The sequence below is a fragment of the Poecilia formosa genome, unplaced genomic scaffold (assembly GCF_000485575.1).
Source record: "Poecilia formosa unplaced genomic scaffold, Poecilia_formosa-5.1.2 Scaffold148, whole genome shotgun sequence".
Taxonomy (NCBI): Eukaryota; Metazoa; Chordata; class Actinopteri; order Cyprinodontiformes; family Poeciliidae; genus Poecilia; species Poecilia formosa.
In genome coordinates, this window is record NW_006800087.1 from 546811 (window position 1) to 562628 (window position 15818).

At 37.7% G+C, this 15818-nt stretch overlaps 2 protein-coding genes across 2 annotated transcripts in view; both read left to right on the forward strand.

Annotated features, from left to right (window-relative positions):
• The window catches only part of LOC103145867 (lymphocyte antigen 6 family member D), a 670619-nt gene that overhangs the window by 538894 nt on the left and 115907 nt on the right, over positions 1-15818 (forward strand). The window lies entirely within an intron of this gene.
• Positions 706-15428, forward strand: dhx37 (DEAH (Asp-Glu-Ala-His) box polypeptide 37). The gene is made up of 26 exons (XM_007563455.2): positions 706-1105; positions 1200-1378; positions 2518-2630; positions 3190-3553; positions 3634-3782; positions 4531-4623; positions 4713-4809; positions 5016-5129; positions 5401-5617; positions 5703-5801; positions 5880-5950; positions 6364-6499; positions 6897-6973; positions 7246-7478; positions 9521-9632; positions 9718-9824; positions 10552-10740; positions 10872-10996; positions 12015-12131; positions 12224-12396; positions 12488-12602; positions 13410-13547; positions 13627-13721; positions 14374-14447; positions 14895-14992; positions 15069-15428. Exons 1-26 carry the CDS (start codon positions 1003-1005, stop codon positions 15143-15145), a joined length of 3465 nt encoding a protein of 1154 aa, XP_007563517.1. The 5' UTR covers positions 706-1002; the 3' UTR covers positions 15146-15428.

The following is a 15818-nucleotide window of genomic DNA, read 5'->3' on the forward strand; positions in this document are numbered from 1 at the left end:
CTATAAATGTGCTAATAAAATCATGAACCTTCAATAGTTTAAGATATTTTTGGTTGTCACAAATATAAGTAAGAGTCACTCATATGTCTAGTTATTTTTTACTTTTAAGAACATCTTTTTAATTTTTGAATTTAGTAATTTAATATTATTTCTATTCTGCAAACTTGTAAGTCTTCCTAAAGTCTTTGAATGTTAGATTGCAAGACAAAAGAGAGAAATTTATATCCACTTGCACTCTTAACCACATGTATTTTATAAAAATGAAAATTTTAGAATTTATAATAAACTAAACTTTAAAGTATTTGTTTTTGTTACACTGTTTTATAAAATATTTCTGATGATTCACTGAACCTTTTCCATTTAAATGTGCTTTTTATTTTTTCTTTTGTTTTAACTTTTCTTTTTTCCACCTATTTGTCCTAATTTCTGCTTGTCTTTCCTTTTTCATTTCTTTTTGTTTAATCTCTCACTTTATTTATTTTTGCTTTCTTTTTCTTTCCCATCAGTCTTTCCTTTTTTTTCTTTTAATATTCTTATTTATTTACTTTTCTTTCTTTAGATTTTTTCTTTTTGTTTTAAATTTTATTTTTAGATTCTACCTTCTTTTATTATTTATCCTTTTAATTTTTTTATTTTATTTTAATTTGGTTCTATTATTTATTTTTGCTTTAATTGAATTTACTGCCTCGGCGGAACATTTCTACGAAGTAACTCACGTTCCGGGCGGGACAGTTTTAACAGTCGGACATGTTAAAACTGTTTACACGTGAGGTTTCCACATTAGTTTCTTAAGTGGCTAATTTATCCTCTATTCACTTTTTTTGGACTATTATACTGAAGAAATAACGACTTTAAAACAATTTTATCATGAGTTCCACAGGACAAAGGTTTATGGCGGTTTGATGACGAAGAATGATTTTCCTTTCGTCGTTTTTGAGCTGCTAAAGTCTCAGTTTCGTCTGTTTCTGTATCAGAGTCTGTGTTATATCCAGTTTATTTAAAATGGGAAAGCTAAGGAAGAAGCACAACTGGAAAGGAAGGCAGAAAAGTGAAACGCAGCAACCAGCAAAGGAGGAGAAGACGGATATTGTGGTGGAGCTAAACGGTAGGAAACACTGCTGTTATTAAGATGTTTATTTATTCATTCCTTGTTTAAAACGCAGCGCCCTTACGGATCTATGTGGGTTTGTTGTCATTAGATGGGAATCGGATGAAAGGTGTAGACGACAGCAACCCTCTGGTCCTTCCAGCCTCCAAACACAAGAAGAAGAAAGAGGATGAATCTAAAAAAAAGCCTGTGATCTCCAAAAAACCTCTGACGAAGAAACAGAGAAAGGAACTTCAAAAAGTCTTGGAGCGCAAAGAGAAAAAAGCTCAGGTGAGACAACAGCAACAACTAAAATATGTATGACAGCTAAGAAAAAGAGTTTAATATCCTCACAAAATATTTAATTTTAAATTATGCCAAAAGCAGCTAGACAACTACAGCTGCTGCACTTTAACAATGTACTGGTTAGTCAGATCGACACATTTCTACCAAATATGTACCTGACATGATAAAGTAACAGATAAAAAAAAAAAAAACATTGTTGCACAAGTTTACCCATAAAGAGATGGCGGTTCAGGAAGTTCAAAACAGTAGTCATTCAGATTCAAAAATATTCATATCCCTTTAACATTTTTACCGTTTGTGGTTTTACAAAACTTCTTTGTATTTTATGGAGATTTCTCAGGATAAACTATCAGAGAGTTTAGTTTAACTAAAAAGTGGAAGGAAAATAATACAAGATTTATTTACACACGTTAAAAAAATATTAAAAGGTGAATTAAATTTTTACATGTACTCTGGTATCTTTGAATAAAATCTAGTGCATTTGCATCATTTGTTTTAATTAAGTCAGATTAAATAAAGTATGTGTTCTCTGTTTTGTCAGAATAAATGTACCTTTTGAAAATAACAGGCTTTTAAGTGAGTATTAAACCTGAGTTTCAATAAATCTATATTTCTACATTAAAAATATCTTTCTTATATGACTGATGTGAAATCCTAATTTTAGATTAGAAAAGCTTTAAAACATCAGTTTGTGTTTCATTTGGTGCATGGAGTTATTGGAATAAAGAACATTTTCAATAATATTCAAATTCATGGAATATAACTGAATACATAGATTTAATTGCACAGAATTTTATGTACAGGCGTCAGAGTAACAGGGGGTGAAAGCAGTACACATTTCAGAATTTTGTTGCATAAAATACATTGATTTAACTTATGACTTCCTACACTGTGTTGATGTATAACATAAAATCTCAATATGCTGCCTTATAAATGTGACACGACAAACTGGGGAATGCTTTTGCAAGGCTGAAAATAAAATATCAGATATTTTAAATGTTTTTGTCTTTGTAGTAAAATGTTTTGTATTAAAATGTCATTATGTTAAGGTATATTTTCAGGGAGACATACTTTTGTCTTTGCATCAAATCCTGCTGACGTATTTCTATTAATTTGTCTTCCAGAGGGCAGACATCCTCAGCAAATTGGCCGAGGTCCAGCTTCCAGAGTCTGAACTGAAGCTTCTGTTCACAACATCCAAACTGGGAACAGGAGACAAGCTTTACCAAACTAAACAGTAAGTTCAAAGGTCATGAGCACCTGAGGTGGAACATGGCCTCCAAAACAGACGCACAACGGTCAGGACTTATTTTATTCACTCAGGAGTCTCTGTTTATCTTTTTATTATAATGCTAATCAATCATTACTGATGTATTATTGGTAAAATCTAGTGTTGAAGCAATAAGTTGGATTTATCGATTAATTGTTAACTGGAGTATAAAAAAGGTCAGTTGCTGATAGAACAACACACTCAGAGCAGCAATTAAGCCAAAATATATTCATTTTGCATTTAATAAGATTTAATAGTATTTGTACGTTTCTTCACCTGGTTCAAATTCTGTAAGAAAATCTGTTAATATATCAGTTAATCAATAAAATCAGCAGACTATAATGATGTTAAGTCAAGCAGGAAGGACTGAGATTTTTGATGTTAAAAATAAGTTTTTAATCGCTGAAGCATTCTTTGTTTCAAGTCATCAAAGGAATATTATGTTATTGCATTTTATAATGCAAAATACAGCCTGAAATGTTAGGCAATAAAATTTTAGGCAATAAAATGTTTTGTGTCCCTTCAGGTCATTGGATGAAGCGAAAGATGGAGATTCTGGTCCAAAGATCAGCAGTGTGAGCGGGGCAAACAGGAAGAGAAAATGGGAAGAAGAGGAGGATGAGGAGGAAGAGCAGCAGAAAGAAGAAAGCAGTGAGGAAGACACTTCCTCTGATGAGGAGGAAGAGGAAGAGAACGATGGAGGGAATAACTCCGTAGAGACAAATGAACAAAAGGATGCTGATGAAACCAAACCGGAGGAGAAGCTGGAGCAGAACATTGCAGATCCAGATACGCAGAAAGAGACGGTTCCTAATAAGAAGACAGTGCAAAGCAGGAAGCCGTCAGAGCCGGCTGTGTTTATTCCAGTTGACAGATCAGCAGAGGTTCAGGTGAGGGAAATCATACTGTCCACATTTATAATGCTGTGTTTGTTTCTCTGCTTTGAGCATGTCTCAATCCGTTGCTGCAGGGGGCTCGTCTGAAGCTGCCGGTGCTGGCCGAGGAGCAGGTCATCATGGAGGCAGTCAGGGAGAATCCCTGCGTTGTCATCTGTGGGGAGACAGGAAGTGGAAAGACAACGCAGGTGCCTCAGTTCCTGTATGAGGCTGGTTATGCCTGGTAGGTTCTCCATTTTATTCCTGCATGGCTCTGTGGACATTGACCCAGAAAAAAGGTCATAAGGCTGCATCATAGGAGGGTTCTGAGTCACTCTGGAATATATTATATTATAATAAATATTTTATTTTCCATGTTTAGAGAAGCAGACATGTAGAAATATAATTATTTTTACACTTTGTACCACTGATGCAAACAATTAGATTAATTGTTTATTAATGGTTTATTAGGTTAAAATTTGCTCCAATCGATTAATAATGTCCGATTAGACCTGCTGTTGTTGTTGTTGTAGTTTGGCCGCCATCCAGCAGAGGGCACCGCTTGCCATAGCTGAGCTAGTTAATACAGGAATAAAGATGGCGGCTATTCCAGAATGGGGAAGAGAAATGACGCAAAAAACCTCGAGTTTTTAAGAAAGTGACCCGATTAGTTGATCGATAAGATCAGTGAACTTTTAGATTAACTCATTAGTCGATAACGGTTTTCATAAACTTTTGTGTCCGCTTGTACAGCTGTCCATTGCTTTCTCTTGCCATCCATCTTATTTCTATTCTTCCATCTGTTTCTTTGTCGTTCTATCTGTCCATCTGCTCACTTTCATCCCTTACAGTTTCTAGATTTTACTGCTTCCATATTTAAAACCTTTGGATTTGGATTTTGTAACATTTTTGTGCATTTTTGCTGAAAAGTTGGTTAAATTGTAGAATTTTTAGATTTTGAAATTTTCTTCTAATATGTTTGTTTCCTCCAGTGGCAGCAGGATTATTGGGATCACAGAGCCGAGGAGAGTCGCAGCTGTCAGCATGTCGCACAGAGTGGCCAAAGAGATGAACCTTCCCTCCCAGTAAGTTAAATATTTGACTCGCTTTAAATCCTAAAATGATTTTTTGTTTTGTTTTACTGATAATAATTTATGTCTTTTTGTCTGCTCAGAGTCGTGTCGTACCAGATTCGATACGAAGGCAACGTGACGAGCGACACGAAGATCAAGTTCATGACAGACGGTGTTCTGCTGAAGGAGATCCAGAAGGTTTTATTGTTTTATTTGCTCATTTATTTGCTCATTTTTAGCGTTTGCGGACATTTAAGATAACTTGCAATAATTATACTCTGTGTGTCTCAGTTTAATTTCCTCTGTTCTGTGTTAAACACACATCTGTTTAGCGTCACCATAAGGAAAGAACAAAATTAAATTAATATTTGTTGTATTTTCCATGTTTTTGTTTTGCTTTGCAGGATTTTCTGCTGCAGAGATACAGTGTGATAATCATAGACGAAGCCCATGAACGAAGCGTTTACACGGACATCCTCATCGGCTTGTTGTCCCGCATCGTCCCGCTGAGAAACAAGGTGGGAAAAGGTTTTGTGTTTGTGTGAATCATTTAGAGGAATTAATCATCTTCTGAAGTTTGAAAGTTTGTTTTGATTACAAAAGGCCCTGCAGTGCTTCTATATTGAATTATTTTTCTCCAAATTGTTTCTCTGCACAGACAGTGTTTTCAGATTCACCTTTCAGATCAGTTTGCATCAGGAGTCAGTGCAAAAATAAATTAGATGCACAACGTAAAAATAAAAAGCTTTTTCTCCTAGATTTGCTGCTTTTCTCTGTGCCCGTCTGCAGAAAGGAATGCCCATGAAGCTGCTGATCATGTCGGCCACTCTGCGCGTCGAGGACTTCACAGAAAACCAGAAGCTCTTTCGGACGCCGCCGCCCGTCATCAAGGTGGACGCCCGGCAGTTCCCGGTCACCATCCATTTCAACAAACGAACTCCGCTGGACGATTACACCGGAGAAGCCTTTCAGAAGACCTGCAAAATCCACCGCATGCTCCCTCCCGGTATGTTTGACTGTTTGTCTCTGCTTTCAGTGTCTGCGCTGATAATTATGAGTGTAAAGCTATTGAAGTTGTTTGTGTCGCTCAGGGGGGATCCTGGTGTTTCTGACGGGTCAGGCTGAGGTCCACAGCCTCTGCAGGAGACTCAGGAAAGCGTTTCCGTTCAGGAAGGGCAGCACGGCCGCTGGTGAGTGGGGCGTCCAGTAACCATCGATCAGGGAGAACGTTTCTTTCTGTTCTGAATTTACTTGTTTTTTATGTTTAGCTGAAGACGAGGAAGCGGACACGGCTGAGGCAATGAGGAAATTTAAGAAGGCCAAACAGAAGAAGAATGTTGTGAGTTTACCTGCAATAAAAACTGAATTTATTTTTCTAATGGGTTTGCAAAGATCTACGCCACTCACAGCTAAACATTCCCTTTCTAAAAATAATATTTTACCTTATTCGTTTATATATTATTTTCTTTTCACATTTTTAAAGTATCCAATGTATTTATACTTAATCCTTTGCAAGAAATATTTTCTATTAAATCTGTCAAATTCTCTAAAATGTTTTTTGCTACAATATTAGTTACAGCAGGTTTTGTCTCCAGCGTTGTTTTGATAACCTAATTTCATATCACATTTATTTCTATGCAGTAATGTTTCAGCAGTTTAATAAAGTTTGCTTATAGGAAACTTTATCCAATGGCTGATTAGTACTTTTTAGGCCAATCATTTTAAAATCAGTGTTTTTAACTGTGATTCCAGTCTCTGCCTCGGATCGACCTGGATAACTACTCCGCCCTGCCGGTGGACGAGGGGGACGAGGACAGAGAGGCCGGGATCGGAGACGAGGAGGACGGAGGCTCGGACCTGGAGATCGGGGACGATCCAAACGAGTCGGGTAAATTCATGGTTTTCAACGGCCAGGCTGAGTGAGGCTAAGATGGGCCATAAAGGAAACTTCTAATATATATTTTTTGTTTAAGGAACATTGTTTGGGTGTCTGAAGTTCCTAATTTATTCAGGGATCAAAAAGATCAGGTTAAATTTCCCTCTGAGTTTATTTTTAATGTGTTTTTATCTGATTCACTGTAAAAGTAGCTTCAACTATTTAAGGTTGACACCTTGTAACACTTTTAGTTCAGAAAGGAGTCACAATATAATTCTGTTGCATTTTAACCGCAATATATTGTAAAACCAAAATTCCTTTAGATGTTTTATAACTTTTACATCTTGTTATAAAAACTGAAAAATGTGACGTTTTAAGCAGAATGTTGCTGTGTGTTTTGTTTTTGCAGAATGTAAGGCCGACCCGTCCATTCCTCTGTTTGTTCTTCCGCTGTATTCCCTCTTGGCTCCTGAGCAGCAAGCTAAGGTAAGACACTGTAATGTTCAGAAGTTAGTCCCTGAAGAGAGAAACAGGGCAGTTTTGACATTAAAAAAAATAAAAAATTTGAGTTTTGAAAACTCACACCTTCACCTGGGCTCCCAGTATCAGCCTATATGCTCAGGTGTGCAGCACAGGGGGGTACGAATGAAACTCACAACCAGATATGCTGCCACCACAGCAAAAGACCTTTTCGAGAAACTTGGTGTAATTCCAGGAGAAGCTTCTGTGACAAACCAGGTCTGTTGTCATGACTACAGGTGTTCAGGCTTCCTCCACCTGGCACTCGTCTCTGTGTCGTAGCCACCAACGTCGCCGAGACATCGTTGACCATTCCTGGCATCAAATATGTTGTTGACTGCGGCCGGGTTAAGAAGCGTTACTACGACAGAGTGACAGGCGTGTCGTCCTTCAAAGTCTCATGGACGTCTCAGGCCTCAGCCAATCAGAGGGCAGGCAGAGCCGGACGAACCGAGGCCGGACATTGTTACAGGTTAGAGCTGTTTGACACTGTTGCCCTGGTGGTGTGTCAATTTTAGGGATTCAAACAATGAGTCGACTCAAGATTGATTGTTAATCAATCTTTCATTAGATTAAACTTTGTTACAGTCGATTAACTAACAATGTCTCCTTAGACCGGAGTTTTTGCCAAACGTTTTCAGGCCCAGGACTACCTAATGTGAAATTGCGTGATAACCCAACATCTTAATATATAGAACTTGAAATGAAAACATTAGTCTGTTTACTCATTGTCTTTGTTCCTCCTAAAGGGAAGGGTGGCATTGTTTTGTTAAAGTGACTGGCCAGATAAAACCACAAACTACTTCATGGGGCATTTTCAGTCATTTACAGATTCTGAAAGTATGTATTCTAAGTTTTCCAATAATAGAAAACACATGGAAATCGAAAAAGTTCTTTACTACAAGTGTTGTGTGCATTATTAACATTTCGACAAACACTCGATTTGTAATTTAGAAGTATTATAATAAAAGAAAATAGACTTGAGTTGCGCTGGCAAAAACAAATATTTTCTTTCAGGGGGTAGATAAATAGTTTTATTTATGGTGTTAAGATGCAGTTAGTCAGTGTGGGCCGCAGCTTTGTTCACTGCCTTGTCACCGATGTCGCATTTAGCCACATACATATCATAATAGTGTTCAAACACAAAAATTCTGCAACTCACCCAGAGAAAAACCTTCCACCGGTATTTTCAGGCTTTCTTTTCAAAGACCTAGTCTTTAGCCATTTATCCATTTATTTAAACACAATCCTTTGGTGAGCTAGCAGTAGCATCGCACAGTTAGCACACTTACCTTTGCATAGCTCGCATCACGGAAAATAAACGATTATTTACATGCGGTACGGCTTAGAGCTTTTTTTTTATTGTTGTACTTTGGCTCCCATCCAGCAGAGGGCGCCGCTGGTCTAAAAGCAGAGTCAGTTGATAATTAAAGATGGCGGTGTCATATCATAACGGAAAAGAAAAACTGTCTAAACAGAGTGGGATGCAAAATGTACTTTAAGCGCTTCTGTTTTGAAATATAAACACTCGACAAGCTCCTTAAGTTATCGCCTCAATGACGCTCATTTAGCCGAGTTGCATTGCGAAGTCGCGACAACTTCTCATACAAAAATTACTGATGTACTACGAACAGGGTCGCCGCCAGGAATCCTGGGCCCCATAACAAAAAATTAAAATTAAATTGTCATAACTTCTCTTCTTCCACTGACTGCTGCTGAACAGTGTGACTCTCAAGTGCTCCAAGCAGGAACGAACCATGTCATGCAGGTCTAGGGGGGTTCAGGGCAAATATGGATGTGTGTTTTTGGTCTGGCTGGGAGGGGGAACATTTACCGCTAATAACAATTTTAAAAAGCACAATAACAGTAATTGACAGGGCCCCATTTTTTCCAATTCCGGAAAAACCAAAAAAAAAAAAAATTTTTTGGTGCCCCCCCTGTCGGTCAAGGGCCTTTGGAAGTGTCCTAACTTTTACCCCGAAGGTGAGATAATGCAGGAAAATTATAACGATGGAAAATAACAGTGTTCAATAAGCACGGTTGGTTTTGAGGACTGTTAATGCACGTAATGGAGGGAAGTTTTAGCAATCCTTCAAGAGAAACCAATGACTGTACTTCTGCATGAACAACATGGGAGCGTTAGTGTTTCACATATTTTCTTCTTTTCATCTTGTATATTTCCACTTAGCAACCTAACGGGTTCTTGTTGCGTTATATTTCATATATGTCTAAGTTTAATAGTGTGTGAAAACCACAATTTTCTTCTGTTTTTCAGTCAGCATTTAATACAGCGGACACAAAAATATTTAAAAATTAGTGTTTTTTAATTTATTTACCGCATTATGTTATTAAAATATGGTTCTCCAGATACAAGAGAACACTCCAGTTTTTAAGAAAATTAATTGTCTATGAATGAGATCACTCCACTTTAGATTAATCAATTAGCTGATAACTTCCTTCTCTAGTGTATTTTTATCTATTATTTTCATATTTTTTCTTGGTTTTACAACGCAGGTTGTATTCCTCTGCGGTTTTTGGAGACTTCAGTGAGTTTTCTGAGGCGGAGATCACTCGCCGCCCCGTAGAGGACCTGATTTTGCAGATGAAGGATCTCAACATCGAGAAGGTCTGCAAGGAGAAAAATAATGTTTAAAAGGGAAAAAACAGAGAAAAGCAGAAAACAGCATATTTTTAAATTTCTGGTTTTGCAGGTGGTTAATTTTCCTTTTCCCACCCCTCCGTCCACCGAGGCTCTGATCGCTGCAGAGGACTTACTTGTTTCACTGGGAGCTCTGGAAGAGCCGCCTCGCTCTGGAAGGTAGCTCCACTGTATTTACATCTTTAAATGCGTTGAAAAGAACTTTGTATTTCATTTGTTTTGATTGTTTCTTTAAATATTTATGATGCAGTTCAAGTCTAGTTTATTTGAATTTTAAAATATAATTTATTCTTTAAGTAAATTTTGAAGTAAACAGGTTATTTTATTGTAACTTTTATTGGTTTAAAAGTTACCTTATGTTGCTATTGATGGTTGGTAGTTACCATAGCAACCAGTAAAAGCTAGCTCCTCCCATTTTTTCTGACTTTAATGGCACCATAACAAGCAGAAAAAAAGACCAGGGCAAAAACAAATTAGTAACAAATTAAATTATGTGTTTTGTGTTCAGTTTTAGATTTGTATGTTGTCAGTAAGATTGTTTCATCGGACTAAAAGTTATTTTTATTAGATTTCTGCTCAAAAGATTTATTTTCTGCAATATTTTTTGAGATTTCTTCTTATATACTGACTTGTAAATGTCTTCATACCCTTGATTTTTTTTTTTAATATTTTGTTGCAACTACAACTCTGAGCTCTTCTGGAGTATGTCTCCACCAGTTTTACCTTTATAGACTTTTGTCCATTCTTTATTGCTAAAACTCTCTATCCGTTAAGTTTGAGGACGAGACGTGACCGAATGCGAAAGAGTTCAAGGGGTCTGAATCCTTGAGCAAAGTTTTTTCATTGTACAAATACCCGAGTTAACTGTTAGTTAATGTTTTATAAGGATAAAAGACTTGCAGCGAGCGAAGTTGAGCTGTCCCATCACCTCGCTGGGCAGAGCGATGGCTTCGTTCCCCGTGGCGCCACGTTACGCAAAGATGTTGGCGCTCGGGAAGCAGCAGGACTGTTTGCCGTACATTATCGCTGTGGTTTCAGCCATGACTGTGCGGGAAATCTTTGAGGACTTTGACAGGTGTGGACATTCATACTAATTGTCGTTTACATTTAATTGTATTAGAAAACTAGAAAAAAAGTCATCCAGTGTGAGATAGAATATTGTAGCATAACTGATTCATCACCTGTTGTTTTCTCATCTCTCCTCAGACCTGCTCGCAGTGACGATGAGAGCTCCACGCTTACCCAGCGTCGAGCTCGGCTGACCCAGATGAGGCGCTTGTGGGCGGGGCAAGGAGCCTCACTCCTGCTGGGGGATCTCATGGTCATGCTGGGTGAGACGACTGAGGAGAAAAAAACATTAATTTAGCCTAAATTTAGTCTGGCCAATTCCACTTGATTCTAATCTCCCTTCTAATGGGATTTCTCCCATTCACATGGATTACTCTGGTAGAATTTCAGCGCAAAAAACAATAATATGGTTTTTCTGCATTGTTTTATAATTAAAGTCTGCCTGTAGTTTTAGCAGCGGTGGATGTGAACGAAGCCGTTCACTGTGAACGGTCAGGCTTCCAAATATTGAATTAACATGAACAGCCATCTTATTCAGCTCAGCTCAGCTCTTCTCTCTTCGCAGTGGCGATTGGTTGTTCGCAGCGCAGGAAATTTCTGATAAGCTCCATAACGTCAAACTGGGGCATTACATACATCACGGCTAAACGTTAGCAATTGGGTAAAATTTTAAATTTCAGCAGAGCTCCCTCCTCCAGGAAGTAATAATTTCTCGATAGCCGAGAGTCCAGACCTTCTGGACAAAGCAAAGAGTGTAAAACAAGGCTCTGGTTGTTACCAGGCTAGTAGTGAGCTGAGAAAAAAAATGGTAATAGTCTATCAATATTTATTGATTAGTTTTTGTTTTAAATATCTGACGTCTTCTAAACTAGTGGCGTGACCTTTTCTGTTTTATCCACAGTTTTCACTCCAAACTGTTGTTTTTTTTAAGCAGCTATGAGGCAGAGTGGCAAAACCTTAAACTGCTGCTGTTGCTAGGTAACCACAGCAGGTTACCCCACAGGTTGTTGCTAGGTAACCAAAGATTGAGTGAGTAAGTTGATTCCACCAACTTTGCAAGAAAGGCTGAAGAATGCTGTGCAGTTCTGGGTCAGAGTTCAGTTTAATTATTGAACGTTCTATCAGACGTATTTTCTATCAATATTTATCACAATATTTATTGTTTATTGCCCAGCCCTCTGCTATTCTACGACGAATGTTACGCTCTTTATTTGGCCACAGAAACAAAGGACCTCCACATGTCACCAAGTCTTACTGTAGCTCTGTTGCGCCGGACTGCAGGTGCTGTTGGTGCTTGTGAGTTTGCTGGCTGCACTCCCAAGTTCTGTGAGGAAAACGGACTGAGATACAAAGCAATGGTGGAGATCAGGAGGCTCAGAGGTCAACTTACCAACGCAGGTCCAGAAACACACCTTTCCACACACACATGCACAAGTAACATAAACCTGCAGAAACTGAGCCAGAAATCGCTGGTTTTTCCCTCCTTGCAGTGAACGCAGTGTGTCCGGAGGTGGGCGTATTTGTGGATCCTAAGATGACTCCACCCACCGAACACCAGGTGGTTTGCCTGCGGCAGATTGTTCTGGCCGGACTGGGAGACCACCTGGCGAGACGAGTCCAAGCAGAAGACATGCTGGACTCGAAGTGGAAGAATGCATACACGGTGAGCAGATCCTGCAGCCTGGACTGCTGTAGAGTTTTGTCATGTTATTTTCTTCATTTTGTCACTTTTATCTGTTTTTTCTTCTACGCAGACTCCGCTGATGGATGATCCGGTGTTCATTCATCCAAATTCTGCTTTGTTCAAAAAGTTGCCAGAGTTTGTGGTCTATCAGGAGATCATGGAGACTTCCAAAATGTACATGAGAGGTAAAGAAACACCACAGGGCTGAGGCCCAAACATCTGGGATCAGTTGGTTTTTAAGTTTCAGATGGTCCTCTGATTCTGGACAGATTCAGCATTTTAAAGATCTGGTTAAGTATGACAAAAGAAAACAGGGTTAGACAAATTATTTATGTTTATAATCTCAGTTTATTGAAGCAGGTGAAACTTTATCTTGAACGCAAAATGTATTTAGTTTTGCATAGTTTGGCTTAATTACTGCTGTATATGTAAGCTTTTCATAATGAACAATAAATCAATTAATCACATAGATTAAAACGAGTTCAATAACTCGCATGATTTATCGTTTTTCTCTTTTACCAAAAACTGGATGATGAAAGTCATAAATCTCAAATACCCCTTTTCTGAAGGACTTCTTTTTTTGACTTCAGAATTCATTTTATTTGTTGTTTTATTTATTTTGTATATTTAAAATGTCTTCCAGTTTCAGTGTTAAATGTTCATTAGGATTTAAATTTTATTGATCTTTGAGGATCTGTAATTGCATTACCATTATATTACTTGAAAATTATCTCAAAACAGAAATATTATTATTTATTATCTGGGGCAATTTATTATCCAGTAAAATTAGTTGTTGTTACAGGCCTATGAATATTTTTTTCAGCACTTTTCTTTTTAAAGTCTGTATTCTCCAGTTAACATTGATTAATCGGTTGCTGAATTATTTTAAAAATCGACTCATCAGCATTAATCTGATGAATCGTTTCAGCCTGAGTTAGAAGCTGTTCAGAGGGAACATCTTTTATCTCACAACACAACGTTTTTCCTGTCAGGTGTTTCCGCGGTAGAAGCAGACTGGGTCCCTCAGCTCCTGCCTCAGTACTGCCACTTCGGCCCTCCTCTGGACTCACCGCCACCGTGGTTCTGCTCCTCCTCCGGCACCATCAGATGCCACAGATCGAGCACATTCTGTACGTAAATTTGCAGCAGAGCAGCAAATGTTGGCGTCTTCTTGAGCTTTTGTTCATTTCCTCTGTGTGTCCCCGTCAGTCCGGGTGGGTTGGCAGCTGCCGGCAGTGGAGACGGAGCATCCTGAAGGTTTGGAGCGCTACAGGCTGTTTGCCAGGTTTCTTCTGGAGGGACAGGTACTGCTGCGTCTCGGTCCGTTTTATCTGCTTTACACCAAGTCCTTCCAATGTATGAACCACATGCCATCACTGTCGGCCAAAACCTTGTATGTTAAAAATAAAAAACCTTTTCAGCCATTAAGAAAATGTTTTTCTTCTAAAAGTAAATTTATACTTGTTAGTTTATTTATTAGGATCCTCATTAGTTTCCACCAAAGTGCTTAATAATCTTTCCAGGTGAAATACAAAAATATTTGTATGTTAACATATCAAATGCACACGATTAGTCAGACATGTTACAAATTACAATCAGAAACCTGGATCTAATAAATAAGACTAATATGTTGTTTTAAAATAAATTGTGCCTTTTAAATCTCTGATGTCTTATGTAATTTATTAGTCAAAGTCAAAAGCTGTTTGTGAAACTTTTCAGTGGATTTTTATTAATGAAACCACAGACAGACGTGAAAGAGGAACACTGAAGTTTTTTAATACATAGAAATAGATACAGTGAAAGTATTTTATCTTTATTCCCCCATCCTTGTGTCTCCTCTGGGTTTCCAGCTTAAAATAGCATTAGAAAAAAATAAACATCTTCAATATTACACCTGATTAAGATTGAAGCATTCCAGTTCAACCTGAACAAACATTTGCTTTACGTGTTTAACAGGTTTGTCCCAAGCTAAAGAAAAACACGGGCCACCTTCTGTCAAACCCCTCCATCATGATGAAAACTTGGGCAAAGTAAGTTTTTCCTCACACATGGGATTATGTTTTATTACCAGAGTATGAAACAATAGGCAAAACTATTAGCTTATACTAATTATAGGGTTTAAAAAGCAACTGGAGCCACTCTGCTGTCTGATCAATCTAATTTCAAAAGCACTTACCAGGTCGAGACTTTTTAATTTATTTTAATATCACATTTAACTGCATTTGCAGCTGTTTTAGTAAGTGTTAGAATGTTGTTGAATATTTCTATTTGCACTGATAAAAATAAGAGTGGTTTAAGAGTTTTCTCATGCATGTAAAGTCTGAGATTTGTTTGAGTTAACAGAGTCAAATATTGGCTCTTTAAACTTTTTCCATCTTTTAGAAATTACCTGAACAGGTGTTAGACTCAGAAGGTTTGAACTTTTGAGACAGAATCCTGCATTATTTGCTCTTACTGTTTCATCCTTGCTTTCTTAGACTCCAGCCCAGGACAGAGGCTTTACTGGGACCACTGGTTTCAAGAAGGGTTGACAGCAGAGATGCTCTCCACTCTATCTGGAAGACTGAAGATAAATGTGAGGAATTAATGCAGCTTGTTGTTTTTTCTGTGATGTGATTGTTATAATTCTGTTTCTTTTCTCCTCGCTGCAGTTCTGTTGTCTGCATACTGCCAGTGGTTACCTGAGGCCACACACCAGGAAGTCGCCAAACTCTGGCCTCCGATTTAAATGCCAGAGCAGAAATGAGAGATGAACTTCTGACCAGAGAGACCGAGATGAGACCGCCTGGCTCACCCCCAAAAAACGATTTGGGTCGTTTTTTTAAACTTCTTTATTGTGTACCTACAACAGCACCACATCTACTTTTCTCAGCTTTGTGTTGTGTCTGAGTTTTGTAGGAAGGAATATTGTTTTTCCAGTTCTGTACTGACTTTTTCAGTGTGCTTGCTGCTGTAAAAAACTTGTACCGCAATATTAGTCTTCATAAGACGTAATAAAACATTTGATGTGACAAAGGCTACTGTGGGATTTATTCTCTTTTACATTATTTGAATTTCACATAAAGTATTTTTATTGTCACAATACCATATTTTTTTATTTATTAGTTGGATATGCTGTATAGATCACTATTTTTTAGAAGTTACAAATATTTTAATACATTTTTTTTTAAGTTATTCTTTAATTGCGCTGTTGAAGTTAGTTTTTTATTTTTTTTTTTGATTCAGGAATTACTTTTTCGGAGTTAATCCCTCCGGTTTTTGGATTTTTGCAAGTGGAATTATTTTTCCACCTTTTTGTTTTTATGTGTAGCCCTGGCAACAGCTTTGTTTTATTTTTACAACCCTGACTAGCATCTCAAAAACTCAAATAATACCAGATCTATGACCTCTAATCCCAAAAG

Bases quoted from the DNA above. Each gene is read 5' to 3' on its own strand.
- dhx37 (XM_007563455.2), top strand. From the start codon at position 1,003: ATGGGAAAGCTAAGGAAGAAGCACAACTGGAAAGGAAGGCAGAAAAGT. The intron at 1,379-2,517 runs GTGAGACAACAG...TTTGTCTTCCAG, and splicing joins GCAAAGAGAAAAAAGCTCAG to AGGGCAGACATCCTCAGCAA. The intron at 10,741-10,871 runs GTGTGGACATTC...ATCTCTCCTCAG, and splicing joins ATCTTTGAGGACTTTGACAG to ACCTGCTCGCAGTGACGATG.